General features: G+C 41.4%; 1 protein-coding gene across 1 annotated transcript; it reads right to left on the bottom strand.

Annotated features, from left to right (window-relative positions):
- Nucleotides 1-6,852: 6,852 nt before the first annotated feature.
- On the bottom strand, nucleotides 6,853-10,505 carry LOC133919045 (2-Cys peroxiredoxin BAS1, chloroplastic). The gene is made up of 7 exons (XM_062363264.1): nucleotides 10,171-10,505; nucleotides 9,993-10,067; nucleotides 9,783-9,864; nucleotides 9,599-9,678; nucleotides 8,115-8,240; nucleotides 7,887-8,000; nucleotides 6,853-7,205 (listed from the first exon to the last, which is right to left on the bottom strand). Exons 1-7 carry the CDS (start codon nucleotides 10,363-10,365, stop codon nucleotides 7,089-7,091), a joined length of 789 nt encoding a protein of 262 aa, XP_062219248.1. The 5' UTR covers nucleotides 10,366-10,505; the 3' UTR covers nucleotides 6,853-7,088.
- Nucleotides 10,506-15,900: the final 5,395 nt, after the last annotated feature.

Below are 15,900 nucleotides of genomic sequence, written 5' to 3'. Positions count from 1 at the left end.
AAGAATTTAGCTACAGGGCATTGGAACATGGTATGATCCTCAGTTTCTTTCAAACCACACAATTTGCACCACTCACTCTCATGCCAGTTCTTCTTGATTAACTGATCAACGGAAGGAATTCTATTTTTATACAAGGACCAAAGAAAAATTCTAATTTTAAGAGGTATATTGGCATCCCAGATTTCCATCATTATATAATCTCTAACACCAGAAAATTGATGTGTTTATATAAAGAAGAAGTTGTAAAAGTTGCTGTTTTTTTTTCAAAAGCCCATTTAACAGTATCTGGAACATCAGTTAGAATCACCATTCTAATCAGACTATTCAAAGAAACCCATTCTAACTCCTCTTGTGGACCAAAAGATCTTCTAAAAGTTAAGGTAACATCTCCACACCACAGGACATAGTGAACTGTTGCTTACTGTTCACAACAAACTTTGTATAAATGCTCAAATCTAATCTTCAAAGGGCATTGATCCAGCCAAACATCTAACCAGAATATGATTTTTTTCCATTACCTAATGCATATATCAAGCCCAAAGCAGTGTAGTCCTTGACAGAATGGAGACCTCTCCAAAATTGAGACCCACCAACACTTGTATTATTATAAAAAAAACCTCCATAACCAAGGTATTTTCTTCGCAGAAGATCACTGCAAGGATCAGTGTCACCTCTTTCTAATTTTATAATCCATTTAAATAACAGACAGACATTCATCACTCTGGTTTCAGTGAAACCCAGCCCACCAAACTCCTTTGTCCTAGCTAAGGTCTCCCACTTGATCATATGATACTTTTTCTTATTACCTAGGTCATGCCAGTAAAAATTGGACCTTACAGATTCCATTTTTTGATGAACAGCTTCAGGAGGAAGGTATATCCCCGTAGTGTAAGTAGGTATTGAGCTCAAACATGACTCTATCAAGGTTGACTTTCCCGCAGTAGATAAATGAGCACACTGCCATGTACCTATTTTCTTCTCCACTTTATGACCAACAAACATAAGATCTCTTTTATAAAGTTTACTATTACTGATAGGAATCCCTAAGTATTTAATGGGGAGATATCCCACTTTGCAATTGAACATGCTGGCTACTCTATTTTGATCCATCTCAGAAGCTCCCAGAACAATGACATCACTTTTTTGATAATTAATCTTCAGACCAGACATGCTCTCAAAACAATAGAGGATGAACTTTGTATATGTAATGGATTGATCATCTAACACCAAGAAAATGATAGTATCATCAGCATACTGAAGGTGAGTGATCTCTGTAGGGATTAGATGTGGGACAAGGCCTCTAATCCATCCCTCCTTTTTTGCATTGGTGAGCAAAGCATATAAAGCATCTCCAACCAAATTAAACAGGAGAGGAGATAAAGGATTACCCTGTTTGATCCCCTTATAAGTCTTAAAAAATCACCTAGAGAGCCATTAATATTGATCCCAACTTTACCCCCTTCCACAACTTGTTCAACCCAACAAATCCATTGTTTAGGAAAAATTTTCATTCTCAGAATTTCCTCTAAAAAACTCCACTGAACTTTATCATAAGCTTTTTCAAAGTCTAATTTTAAAATCACTCTACTTTGTTTCTTCATTTTCAAATCATGAAGGATTTCATGAAGAACCACCACTCCATCTAAAATATGTCTCCCAGGAATAAAAGTTGTTTGTGCTTTGTTGATCATCTTATTAGCAAAAGGAGTCAGCCTGATTGTTAGAACTTTGGTGAACAATTTGTAATCCACTCCCAACAAGCAAATTGGTCAAAATTGCTTGATATTATTTGCTCCCTTGAGTTTTGGTATGAGAGTGGTTAAACCATAGTTAAGTCTACTCAAATTAAAATCACCTCTATGAAAGAGCTCAAACATTTCAAAAACAAAGGTCTCAGGATTTCTCAAAACTCTTTGTAGAAGGAGACTGAGAAGCCATCAGGACCAGGGGCAGTATTTGTCTTCATTTCCTTAAAAGCCTTACTGATTTCCTCACTTCTGAAAGGTTGTATGAGAGAAGCTTCCTCCTCATTTGTCAAAGCTCTAGACTCACTCCAAATGTCATCACTCAAAGAACTTACAGATCCTCAGGAGCTTAAGGTACATATAGAGAATTATTATAAGAGCTTATTTGACAGAGAAGAGAGGAGTGGTTAAACTTTGAGATTCGGATGGGGGGATGATTCTGAATCTATCTCGTACATGAATTTAATGCGAGTATATGAGATGTAGATGGGACGGATAATCGACTGCTAGTGGGAGTAAATGCTCGAGGGATTTAAATAGGTTCAGGCCGTACAGAGTGTAATACCCTACTCCTGTGTGTATGCTATTATTGCTCTGGGAATGCCTCTCTATTAATCTCTTGTATTACAAGGTTTTCTGTCTAAGTCTAGAGCTTGGGTCTAGGTGAACCCCTGCTCGGCTTCTCAGACTCGTGCTTGAGCTTCAATGAGCTTCTAAGACTGGTTAGCTTCCGTTCTCCTTGTCCAGCCCTCTTTTTCTTCTCCGGCGTGCACGCCCCCCCCCCCTCTTATACTGCTGGGGAGGCTTGGCGTGCCCAGAAAGGAGGGCACGAGTCCCCATACACCATAAATGGAAAGCAACCGTCATGGGCTGTAGCTTGATGTTACGGGAGGTTGAAAAGTGCGTCCCCGGCTGGTCTTGTCGCTCATTACGCACGGCTTTAGCCGTTGCAGGAGGGAGGCCCACCGAGCAGCCGCCGAACCACCCTGCATGCCCGCTCGGTCAGAGAGGGTTTGACACAGTAGGCGGGCAGGCGATAAGCCTCGAGCCCAGCGATGACATCTCCCAGCCACGCAGGGTGACGTGCGATGGGACCCGTCGCATTAAATGCCCCCACGCCTCCCTGCCAGGCGGTGGCAGGGACTGACGTACTCTGTACGACAGGCGCAGTATGGGGGAAGTGGTTGGAAATGACAGGCCATGCTCCCTCTTTAAATGCAGCATTGGGCCTCTCACCAATTGACATCTCACCGCTGAGCCCTTGTGGGGTCCACCGGCAAGGGGCTTCTCAAGTCCTCGGGGAACTCTGGGTGCTCGGGGACTACTGTTCATAGCCCCGAGCGCCCTCTCCCGGATATGTCTCTTCTCGGTCCTCAGGGAACTCTGGGTGCTCGGGAACTACTATTCATAGCCCCGAGCGCCCTCTCCCGGAACTGTGTCTTCTCGGATCCTCAGGGAACTCGGGTGCTCGAGGACCACTGTTCATGGCCACGAGCGCCTTCTCCCGGAACTGTTTTCTCGGGTCCTCGGGGAACTCGGGTGCTCGGGAACTACTATTCATGGCCCCGAGCGCCCTCTCCTGGAACTGTCTTCTCGGGTCCTCGGGGAACTCGAGTACTTGGGGGGCCACTGTTCATGGCCCCGAGCGCCCCTCCCGGAACTGGGTCTTCTCGGACCTCGGGGAGATAGTCCCCAAGGGAAAGCGCCACGTGGCATTCTGCTGTTCTGGCCTCGGGACTCGGGGACCCCTGGTTCCCATGTCACCGATAATCACCATCTTCTAAAGAAAAAATAGTACACTTCCTCTTTCTACCATTGACCACACCATGAAAGTATCTAGTATTAGCATCTCCTTTGAGAATCCACTTTTCTCCACATCTTTCTTGCCATAGAATTTCTTCATAAAGATAGATATTCTCTAAATCTTCCTCTAACTGGTATCTCTTACTCCATTCATCTCTACTTGACCCCACTACATCAACTTTCAAATCAAGATCTTTGATCTTCTTGAGCAAATCCTCTTTTTGTTTCCTTAAGCTACCTCTTAAATTGGTCCCCCATCCTCTACAAAATTTCCTTAGAATTTTTTTCACCACCTTCCAGTAATCTTGGGCATTTAACATACCTCTATCTGGAATCTTCTGAATCACTTGATCCTTAAAACCTGTTTGTGTCAACCATGTAATCTCAAACCTAAACCTATGATGTTTTTTCATCCTGTCTTCCCTAGAATCCACCAAAATAGGGCTATGATCTGATCCCACTCTAGTCAGAGCATTGCAGGTAGCCAAAGGGTACAACTGATCACATCCATCTGTAATAAAAAACTCTATCAAGGTTACATCTAATAGGATTGCTCTATTTATTAGTCCATGTAAATTTACTTCCACTTATATACATTTCTTTTAGAGCAGCATCATCTATAAAGTTATTAAACATGTCCATCGAAGAATAATTGATGTTATCTGAAGATTTCTTATGAGCATATCTAATGAAGTTAAAGTCCCCCCCCCCCCCACCAACAAAGGATGATCAGAATCAATAACTTTTCTGTATAGTTCCTGTAAGAAAGAGGATTTCTCGTCATATTGAACATGGCTATAAACATTAATCACTTCCCATTGTGACTTATTCCTTCTACTACTTACAGTGATACTAGAGACAAAATCTCCACTGTCCATTTCAATAGCATCCAACTCACCCTGCCTAACACCAACCAATGTCCCTCCAGAATGAACTTGACCTGCAGTCTAGTTCCAAGAGAAATAATGACCATTAACTAACTCTTGAAGCACTCTAATAGTGAAGTTAGCTTTAATGGTTTCTTGAAGACAGACAATATCAACTCTATTAGATGAAATCAAATCTTTTAGTTGTCTCTTCCTCCCTTTGTCCCCAAGCCTCTAATATTCCAAAAAAAGCACTATCATGATTTACCTTTTTTCCTATCCTCACCTTTTTCTTGCACACAATCTTCCTAATCTTCATGCCTCTACTTGATGCTGACTCAGGAAAGGAAACCTCCTCTATCTCCACATCTTGAGTAGTCTCAGAACCCTTTATCATGTCATCTAAACTAGCTTCACTCTTTGTGGTAGCTGATTCCTCAATATTGACTAGTTGTTTATTAGATTCCTCTAATCTGACACTGGCAGCTTTCAGAGTAGCTCTAGCCAATTCTGCTGCTTGTAAAGTAGAAATATTTTGAACTATCTCAGCCTCTTCAGATCCCACATTGATTTTGCAAGAAGTGGCTATTCTAGCTAAATGAAGAGGATCGAAAGAATTAAAAATAGAAAAAGAAACATGTTTATTACCTAGTATATCATTCTTTTGTTGCTTGATGTTCTCAGCTTTGATGAGTATAGGGATTCCATCTTCAGGGATTCTTGTACTCTTCCTTTTTGCCATAATTGGACCTTTCCTATTTTTGGATTTGACTAAAATAAAGCCTTCATCTTGGTGTTGTTCTTCCATAATTAGAGTTGGTATTGTGTCCTCCACCCTAAGAGTATCACTCTGGTCTATTTCTTGAGCAACCTCACTCTCAAATTTCTAGTTGGACCATTTGATTATCCTTCATAGGGATGAAATTCAACAGTGGTGCCACATGTTTTGCTCTTTCTTCAATTTTTGCTTCCAGTAGTTTCATTTCCTCCTTTTCTTTCTCTATAGAGTCTATATCATTAACCATATGATCTTCCTCTATTTCCTCCTTAGGATCCAGTAAAAACTTCTCTTGAGAATCAGACATCTCTGTAAATGTGTCCTAGGAGACAATATGTTCAGTCACCATTTGGTTTTCCTGGGAGACCACATGATCAATCACAGATTTGGTCTCCTATGACTCAATCAGTTCATCAACAGTATCCTCATTTATAAGGTCACTCATCCTAGTCTTGTGGTGTCTACTAATGGTAGAACCACCCCTGTTTTATGATCTGAAGCACCCCTGGTGCTGTTCCATAAATTGACAAAACTAGAGTCATGACTACTATCAGTAGCCCCCCTCCCCCCGAATCCCCCCCCCCCCCCCGTGATCTTCCTCATCATCTTCTCTATGTCTATCAAACTTGGATGATGAAGTGTCTAGAGGAGGTGGCTTATCTTTGCCAGCAAGCTCTACCTATCAAGAAATTTTATGGCCCTTCCCATTGAAAAAATTTTAGTTTCTCCTTTGATCTGTGAAGAATCTCTATATGACAATTTAATCCTTACTAGTCCAGGACCACTCAAAGATTTCTCATCAACCTTCACTGGATCTCCGCCCAAATAAGTAATTTCAGTAACTGCTTCTTCTGTTCTAGCACAGGAAGGAATTCCAGCAGCCCTCACCCAAACCACCTCTAGCATACTAGTAGCTTCAAGAGACATTTCTGTAGGTAAAACTTTTGCCTTAATAGTCTCCTTGCCTACAGTTTGAAATTCAAAACTAGCAAACCTAGTCAGCTGGTACCTCATATCATCATCAGGGAAAATAATCATAAATTCTCTATCATGCATATGTTTAATCTTCCAAATTTTTTTACCTCTAAATAGATGTACCATTTCCTGATCAATGATTTTAGCAGTAGCTTTGCCTCTCTATGATCATCATCCCCAAAACTTGTTTCTTAGCTTTAGCTATCTTAGCTGTAGGAATATGGATACTGAAAAAAAAAACTACCCAGAAAAACCAAACGCACAAACTTTCATTCCTCTTATTTTAGGACATGAAGTTGCCTTATGCCCTGTCTTCTTTCAATGATAACATAGGATTGGCTTTGTGTATTAAACCCTTACATGTCCAATATCATTGTAATTATAGCAATATAGTTTTAGTTCAGCGATATCCTAACACTTTAAACAGTAGTCTCAACTTGTTTTTCTCTCTACTTGTTCTCTTCTCAGCAAAGGTCCAGAGTACAGATTTTGGACCAAAGTCCACGATGGCGAGAGACCTTATGGGCCATCAAGCAAGATGTTCTTTTTCTTGAGATAGGCTGGAATGCAAGCAGACACGGACTGCCTGCGTATAGGCTTTCCCATTCAAGCTTACGCGTGTGGGCCTGAAGCTACAAGCGCACCTTGGGCACTAACGACTTCACCAGACAAGGCGTTCCAAACAAAACTAAACTGGAGGCTTGAGCTCTCAAACTTGATCAAAATGAACCTTATTTGTCAGGGGGAAAAAACAAGGTGGTAGAGAAAAACATTCGATCGGATGCACAAGGGCTGCTACACTTGGTTCACAAGACGCAGCGACATGTCAAAGCACGAGCTCGGAGCAAAAGTCCACATCATCCACCGCTGGCACACCGAAGGGCGCCATGATCAGAGCAGCAAAGCTTCTCGGCATCGTGCCTAGATGGCCGCGAAGTACTCTTTGCTTCCCTTGGGGTCGGGCTTCATGGACTTCTCCCCAGGCTTCCATCCTGCCGGGCAGACCTCGTCCGGGTTCTCCTGGACGTATTGCAGCGCCTGAAACATTGAAAGGAGAGGTCAGCTTAAACTTTCTTCCAGTTGTGATCAGTGAATACTGGAACGTGAAATGGGCAAAAGCAAGCAAAAGTAGGTCGGGCATAAACCAGCACAGCAGAATGCTCAAGGATGGACCACGATTAGCATCCTGGGCCCGATAGTTGAATTATTTTTCATCCACAGACTACACAAGGTCATCCCAGCTCAGCATGGCCAGGTCAAGCAGCCAACTTGTTTCCTTAGGGCCATGCTTACTATGATAAATCTTGATCCTCCCAAAAGAAAACTGATGCATCTTGAGTCCTTTGGCAGGTAATAATACAATGTACTCCAAATCAAAAGAAATGGATCAAGGTGTGCATTTACTACAGGATTAATGGTAGAGTGCATTTATTAGTGTGTAATTCTAATGCATTAGGATTTAAAATACACATAAAGGTTGGATGAAGTTTACTTTTTGTTCCTTGAAATGTAGAACTACATGTCTACATTGCACTGTTACTCAACAACCAATCATGTAAAATACACAGCTAAATGTTGTATGTTGTGTGTGTATCGCAAGCACCATGAATGCCAGGTAAATGTTCTTTTTATTTCAGGTTTTAGTAACATCAAAAGGCAACTTCCCTTTCACTTCTTAAGCCTGGAGCAATGGCCCACTTGAACTAAAATGGAACGTACCTGAAGGGTCCTCATGGTCTCATCCACACTGCGACCAATGGCAAGGTTGTTAATGGTGGAGTGCTGAATTACTCCCTCTTTGTCAATGATGAACAGTCCTCTCAGAGCAATTCCCTGCCAAAAGAACATTCAGATTTAGAGAGCAACATACAACAGCAAAACTCGGAAAACAAAAGGACTCGACAGAGAAGAATCTAAGGAAGAATATCATGTGATTGAAAAGAATACCTGATCAGGGATCAGAACACCAAAGGACTTCGAAATTGATTTAGTAACATCAGAAATAAGAGGGTATTTAAGGTCGCCAAGCCCACCAGCCTTCCTATCGGTCTGCACCCATGCAAGGTGGGAGAACTGCATCCAAAGAGCCATTCAGATGTCAAGATGTGATCAAAGAAAGATTAAACACAATTAAGAAGGTTATGATTATGAGAAAATCATAGTAACCAAAACCCATTACCCCCGGTCCAAACGACTTACTACTTGTATCCATACATGTCAAGATTTCTACTTTTGACCACATACATATAACTATATAGAGTGGGTGACAATAAATTATATGAGCATATGTGTTATAAAAATTCAAATATGCAAGTCATAAGAGGCATTTTTCATAGTATACAGTTTTAGAAAACTTTGCTTACATACTTGAGTGAACAGTAATGGTCAAAGTAAGAAATCAAAGACTATACGAAGTTAAGAAGACATTATCTTGGACCAAATGGGTCAACAAGGGTTAATATATAAGGCCTCAAGCGAAACATAAGTGCTGTTCCACCTAGTAAAAGAAAGGAGTGCTGCCATATCCACGTGATATGGAACAAAACTTTTATTTTTTGGCCCATTACACAACCAGAATAAAACAGAAAATGAATAACGGATGGTAAACTGTCACTGCTATTAGCGTTCATGTAGACCAATTTTCCTATTAACAGCAACATTGGTAATGCGTGCATATCAGCACGTATATCTCTTCGTGAGAACAAAGAAGCATTTACATCCTATTTTTTGGCCCAAAATGGAACTGGTGACAAAAAGAGGATAATTGTCTTAATGTTACAGAATAATATTGTATAATTATTGTTTTCCATCTCCGGAAAACATGTTTTCCAAAATTGGTTTTAGAAAATACGGAACTATCCTCAAGAATTGCGCATAAAAGGACAGCACGTATGCTCCAAAGATGACCTAACACAAGAATTTCTCAATATAGGAGCAGTTTGATAGCAATAATTCCATTTCCATTATGAGCTAGTACATATCAGAGCTTAACTGTACTCAAGAGCTAACTACTACATACAACCAGCAAGAGAACAATTCCATGTACAAACAGCAGAGGCATTGGATGTTGAACTCAACCGCACTCCCTTATCCTTAAAGACAACTAACTGACCGATTCGTACTAACAGATACAATACTACTCCCTCCGTTTCAAAATTTAGGGCGTATTAGGATTTGGAAAAGTCAAACTTCATAAACTTTGACCAGCGATTAGTCAAATTATGCGCATGTTTAGTGTACAAAAGTTGTATCAATAGATTTGCATTTCACATATCTTTAAATACGATATTGATTTTGTAGCAATTGATAATATATTGTAAGAGAAATTAATGGTCAAAGTATAATTTCAAAGACTTTTTCAAATCCTAATACGCCCTATTAAAAAGAAGAGGGAGCATCATACTATGGAATAGCAGGGTATTATAACATACCACACTGTCAATCGAGACGCCGAGGATCTCAGTGTTCAACTTCTCAAATTCCTCATGTCTATCACTGAAGGCGGTAATCTCTGCAAAGATCAGGCGTGCGTTTATCAGAACCTCAGACTGAGACCGAGATCCACAGCAATCCAAATGAACCTTCTTGAAAGTAATGCTACTGTTTTATACTAACCGGTCGGGCAGACGAAGGTGAAGTCCAAGGGATAGAAGAACAGAATCACGTACTTCTTCCCAATGTAATCAGACAGCTTGACCTGCAAAAGCACACAGAGCCATGGCACCGCCGGCCACATCAACGGTATTAGCAATTTGAGCGGATAAAACATTTCAGAATTCAGGTGCCACAGTAGAAACCGCGCGAGATTGCGCGGAGCGCATATACGTTGATGAATTCCTGGTCGAAGACAGCCTCGGCCTCGAAGTCGGGCGCCTTGTTCCCGACCAACGGCAAGTCATCCTACAGAGCATAGGCACCACGGCGGGAGCAGTGAGCGAACAGAGCAGGTGGGGACGCGAACCAAGCCCAAGGAACGGCGAGGAGACACGTGAAGGGAACTTACGACGCCGCCGGCGCGGGCGACGAGGGCGCTGGCCCGGGCGGATCTGGAGGAGTTGGCGGCGGCGAAGCGGATGGGCTTCGCGGCGGCGGCGCGGGGGAGGGAGAGGGAGTGCGGCGCGGAGGCGAGGGGCCTCGCGGTGGGGGTGGGGGTGGAGGCGGAGGAGACGACGGTGGCGGCGGCGAAGGAGCAGGCCATGGCCGCCCGGCTTCCGGAGTGGATGAGGGTGGATTGGGGATTTGGGGTTGGGGATTGGTTGCGATGGGGTTTCGGGGTTGGGCTGGCTGGCTGGGTGAGTGAGTGAGGTTTTAAATAGGGACGTGCCAGCGCCACACGCGCTCCTTGCTTCTGGGTGCTTGTGAGGAAGAACCTCTAGAATAACTGGTGTTCAGATGTTAGAGCCTTCTTCTGGGATTTTGGGTCTCTTGCTTGGTCTGGGAGCGCTTCATATAATAATAGTTTAGTTAGCCTCATGCTCTTCACGTGTAAAAATAAATAAAAAATAATTTGAATTTGAATAGAAATTATAATTGGATTTACCTAGTGTAGTAGTTGATCCTGAAGACCTGTACTACGAGAAGGATTAGGAGGAACTAAGCTTGCGAATACAAGTCTGTTTCTTACAATTTTTCTACTACTAGTTTTAAAATGCTACATATTATCTTGATTTGTCAAAGTTATGACTACATCCATGCAGTATTAAAGAAATATTTGAAATGCTTATGTAGTTGTTCCTATCTTGATGAGCCGTGACTTTTTATTTATTGATATCCTTATACTATGTAAACCCTCTATGTTTATTCCTAGCGTTAAATACAATTCCATGCTAGAATTGGTTAGCGTTCTATTACGAGCTATGTGATGTTCCTTTGTTGTAATATAAGGAGGTTTTCCAAGTTAGGTGGACACTTACCCAAACAAGTCCCAATAGAAAAGAGTAGTTTTAGGCCGTGTTTATTTCATGTTTCTGGTTTTACTTCTGCTGATGCCTGAAGTCAGAACAAACGGAGTTCTTGAGAAATGGTTTCTGAAAAAGCAGTCTGTTTCTGAGAAAAATAAACTAAATCTAAGAAGCTTGCTGAGAGACGCTTTTCTAATAAGCTATGTACTGAGAAGCTAAAAATTTATTATAGAAACCAACAAGACAGATAAGAAAGGAGTCTCGGATATCGCATCCCCGCTTGAGTTGATTAAGGACCGTATCGTTGTTTACATGTGCCCAACACTTACTATACTTACCACATCCGTGACGGATGAGCTGAATATCGTATGTGTGTGCATCGACTAACTGTTGGGAAAGGATAGGGTCATATTAGTTGAGTCGCCTAAGTCTTCATACTTAGGTGCGTACATATTAAGATGATGAAAATTACATTTAAGCAAATGTGTTAGCTTATGGCTTAGTTTTCTTGCCACTATACAAATGCATTATCCTTTGAGTTAGGAATATATATACTCATATATGTAAATCTTGCGAGTACATTCATAATCACCGTGCTTTGTTAATTGTTTTGCAAGTGAAGTTTATGTACTATCTACTTGTGCCCCACTGAGAGTGGTGTGGTGACGAGTAGTTGCTATACTACTAATAACCCCAGTTGGTTGCTTTATGGGCAGATGCCTCCACCAGTCTTCATTTCCTTTTAGATGTTTATTTCATTGCAGTTTATATATAATTATGCTAGATAATATCTTGTTATTTGTTTAATTTATCAACTTGTAATAAATTGAAATCTTGTATAATTGTGATGTTGTGATATATATATTGGTAGAGATATGTGTTGGATAATAGTTCTCCTTGGAATTATCCAAATGCACATATCAGGACTGGCGAGATTGCCTTCATTTTAATCATTTTGGTGGTTGCTATTGTTGCTTTGAGCTGTGGGTTAGCATGCGACACGTCGAGAGACGAGCATGTGCTAGCTCTCATCTTAATGGATAATTGCCTGATTTGATTAAGCCAAATGCGATTTGGATGGGTCCTCATAATAATGGAGGCAAGGGGAACCCTATTGTACACACAATCATCAATCGATAAAATTGAGTGGTGCTGGACTACGTCTTTGTGTATCTTGTGTCCTTCTTGTTTATTTTCATTATTTTAATAGCATGAAGCAATGTGATTATTACATTACATTTATCATTTGTTCCCCTATTTTGTATAAGTCATAGCCATAACACTAGAGGACCAGAATAGAATATCAAATACACAATGAATAGTCTACTAAAACTATAGCCAACATTGCAAAGCAAATGATAACTTATAATTAGAAACAAACTATGTTAACCATAGCATTCTCTTTAAGAACAATTAGTTTATCTTTCCATGGTATGTGGGCATTCTAGCATAATATTCTTAAGAGATTGAAAACTACTAGCACTACTACAGAAACCTCGATCGGTGACTGCCTATTAGTGTTGGTTTTGCTAGCACCAATAGTGATAAGGTACCATTGTCTATTCATAAGCACCAACGGCCAAAAAAACTAATGAGTCTATTGGAACTGGCAGTGATACCACTTATTATTGTCGGTTCAAACCACGAATTGGTAATAGTAAATCACTGTTGGGTCATGGCATCAACCGACATGAATATACACTTTATCACTTTCGGTGCTAGCTCATGAATCAGCATTGGTACATCTGCCGGCTCAAGACTAAAACCGGTAGGGATAGACACTTTAGCACTGCCAATTGATGCCATGAGCCAGCGGTGATACGGGACCCAATCTCAGAAGTGCAGAAAAGGACACTAAGCTTGGAGTGTAAAATTTAGACTAACAATGTAACTAAAAAATAAGTTCTTGATTGCATTAATAAATGTATATTACACTAAGAAATAAGGCCTCGATCGATTAAAAAATAAATAATTAAGTCATGATTGCAAAAGAAGTTCGGATTATACAAAAACTAGCATCCGGATTGCAAAAGATCGACTAGTACGATGCTAGCTAGCCTACTCCTATGCTAGTTTAGGCTTCTTCGACGACCGGCCATCGTCATCTAATTACAATGACAACTCCTCGAGCTTGTCCGAGACAATGCTATCATCATCGTCATTGTCGATGGGACTTCTAGTGGTGACGACAACAGCCTTCTTCTCTGTTTCCTCTTTAGCACCATCATCATTGTCGATGTGATGGGTTCATCAGGACCTTGGTAAGTGATGGAGGCCTCCTCCTCCTCAAAGTTTGTCTTCTCAAATTCATCCTAGTCAATCTTGTCGTCATCATCATCATGGCTAGTGACAGTGGCATCCTCTTGCTCATAATCATCATCATCAAAGACCTTGGCACCGGCCTCCTCCTTATCATTATCAGAGGACACGACATCCCCAGCGTTGGCCTCCTCCTCATCGGTCGAGACCTCGAGGTTGATCATGTCCTCCTCCTCGGTGGATGAGATTAACTCCATGTCAGCCTTATCCTCCAAGCTCATCATTGGGCAATGCAAGGGCGGAGTGCCCTCCATGAAGTGTTGCTAGTCCTCATCGCGCGGTGAGGAGGAGAGATCATCGGAGGAGAAAGAGAGGTCATTAGAGGAGGCCGACATTGCCTCTTCCTCCTCATATGTTGATGATGGTAGTGGCAGAGGAGAGGCTGGAGGTGGAGGAAAAGCTATGGATGGCAGAAGTGGAGGATGAGAGGCCATGACGATGATGATGTATCTAGCTGGGAACTTTGTGAGGCGAGGTAGGAGTGAGCAGTTGTAATAGCCGTTTGTGGAATCAAAGGGTTGCCGCACAATTTTAATGTCACGAAAGAAGAAGGAGCGTGCAAGAGTCATGAATGGGGCACTTAAGCTATCATTGTTAGTCAGAGTTTCAACTAGCAGTGATAGGCATCACTATCGGTTGGTAACTCCAACCGAGAGTGATTCACTTGCCCCATATCACTATTGCTTGGTAACTTCAATTAGCACAACTACAACCTTTATTTAATTCTTCTGCCTCTATATCATTTTCTCTACGCCACAAGTGCGAATTCACTCTGTCACTAATAAGAGCAAAGTTCTTTGTTCTTTCTTACTCTTCTAACTTAGATCTTAGATTTTTTTTCCTTTCTTTGATTGCAAGAGGTTTGTGAAGGAACATGGTTTTCTTTTAATCATCATCTAGTACTTCATTCTTCCTTATTTAGATCTTTAATCCTCGTGTCTTGAGTTATAGTTCTCTATTTTATATTTATGTTACTTTTTGCATATCTACTCTTCTGCTTTATTTTGATGGCTAACATTGTTGGAAGGAGGGTTAGAGTCAACCAGATTATGGCTCCTTATTTGAGTTTCATTCTAGGCCCTCAGGAGCGATTGCTCATCGTTTGGGGACATGAGGTTCATCTAACCCAAAGCCAGTGGATGACCATTGTTGCTGCTCTCCAGTACGCCTAAGGACCCACACTACGACAGAACAACACATCAGTGATGGGTGATAACCGTTATTAGTGACGGTTACCGTACCCATCACTTTTATTGCGTCACTAATGATAAAACATTAGTGACTGGTCCTAACCCATAAATAAATGCATCTCCTATGTCCTAAGAAGGCATGTTGCCCGTCACTAATGATCGAGTCCCAGTGACGGGTAGCTTTCCAACCCATCTCAAAGACTCGTCATTAGTGACACGTGTATTTACCACCCAGCACTAATTATTGAGTCCCGATGAGAGGTAATTTTCTAACCTGTCTCAGTGACTCGGTCATTAGGTGATAACTAAAACCCGTCACTGTTGACTGAATCATTGGTGACGGGTCTATTTACCACCTGTCACTAATGATCTAGATATTAGTGACGAGTCCATTTACCACCTATTACTAATAACTAAGTCCCATTGAGGGATTGGAAAGCTACCCATCACTAGGACTCGATCATCAGTGATGGGTGAATTTGCCACCCGTCACTGGTGGCCTCTGTAGTGACAGATGAAGTTTTCACCCGTCACTAATGGTCTTGTGCCCTGAAGGGATTTACCTATTTTCTGGCTACATCCTGAAGCATTGTTAGGATATGCAGCTATCTTCTCCTGCAAACAAAACACATCCAGATACCCACATCGAAATCACTCAAAACGTTTATGCCACACCATGCATTTCAGGATACTCATATTGTAGGGACCAAGTAACGAGATATGCACATATATATAATCAAAACGTACAACAGTGCAAGTCACCATCAAGATAAATACAAATTACATAAGTCGAAAGTGCAACCACAAATTACATAAGTCAGAATATTGTGTCCCTACAATAGAACTCGCCTTTCGAATAGATGACTTTGGTCATTATGGATGCAGTGATCCCTCCTCAAATGTTGGTGAGTGCAGACTCCTCAATGTTTCCATCTGGTAAGCTGAATTCCTACTGAATTAAAGTAGTTATAGAAAAAATATGCAATTAGCGTTAGCAAAATCATTTTATCATCGGATATTAGTAATGAATAAAAGTAGTTATGAAAATACTATGCAATTATCTTACACCTGGGGATTTCATATCCTTGGCTGCCAAGGTTAGCAGCATGTGATGTGCAACATAGAAGCCGTAGGTATTACCTGGTGGTTGTTGGTGGCACTGGAGAGGGAAAAAACTGTCAGTTCGAAAAACAAGTAGTAGTAGAGTGTTTGCAAATATGTATGTTGGCACTTACTGTGAAGGCGGTCTTATGTGTCATTATGCGGGACTTCTTTGGATCGTACTTTGGATCACAACACATATACCTGTCAAAAGCCCTACAT

Source organism: Phragmites australis, chromosome 5 (genome assembly GCF_958298935.1).
Source record: "Phragmites australis chromosome 5, lpPhrAust1.1, whole genome shotgun sequence".
Classification (NCBI taxonomy): Eukaryota; Viridiplantae; Streptophyta; class Magnoliopsida; order Poales; family Poaceae; genus Phragmites; species Phragmites australis.
This window is presented reverse-complemented; position numbering and strand designations above follow the sequence as displayed.

Excerpts from the sequence above, each read along its gene's own strand:
- LOC133919045 (XM_062363264.1), bottom strand. The coding sequence starts at position 10,365 with ATGGCCTGCTCCTTCGCCGCCGCCACCGTCGTCTCCTCCGCCTCCACC. Across the intron at positions 9,865-9,992 it reads TCGACCAGGAATTCATCAAC|GTCAAGCTGTCTGATTACAT; the intron begins GTATATGCGCTC and ends GTGCTTTTGCAG. Across the intron at positions 7,206-7,886 it reads AGACCATGAGGACCCTTCAG|GCGCTGCAATACGTCCAGGA; the intron begins GTACGTTCCATT and ends TCAATGTTTCAG.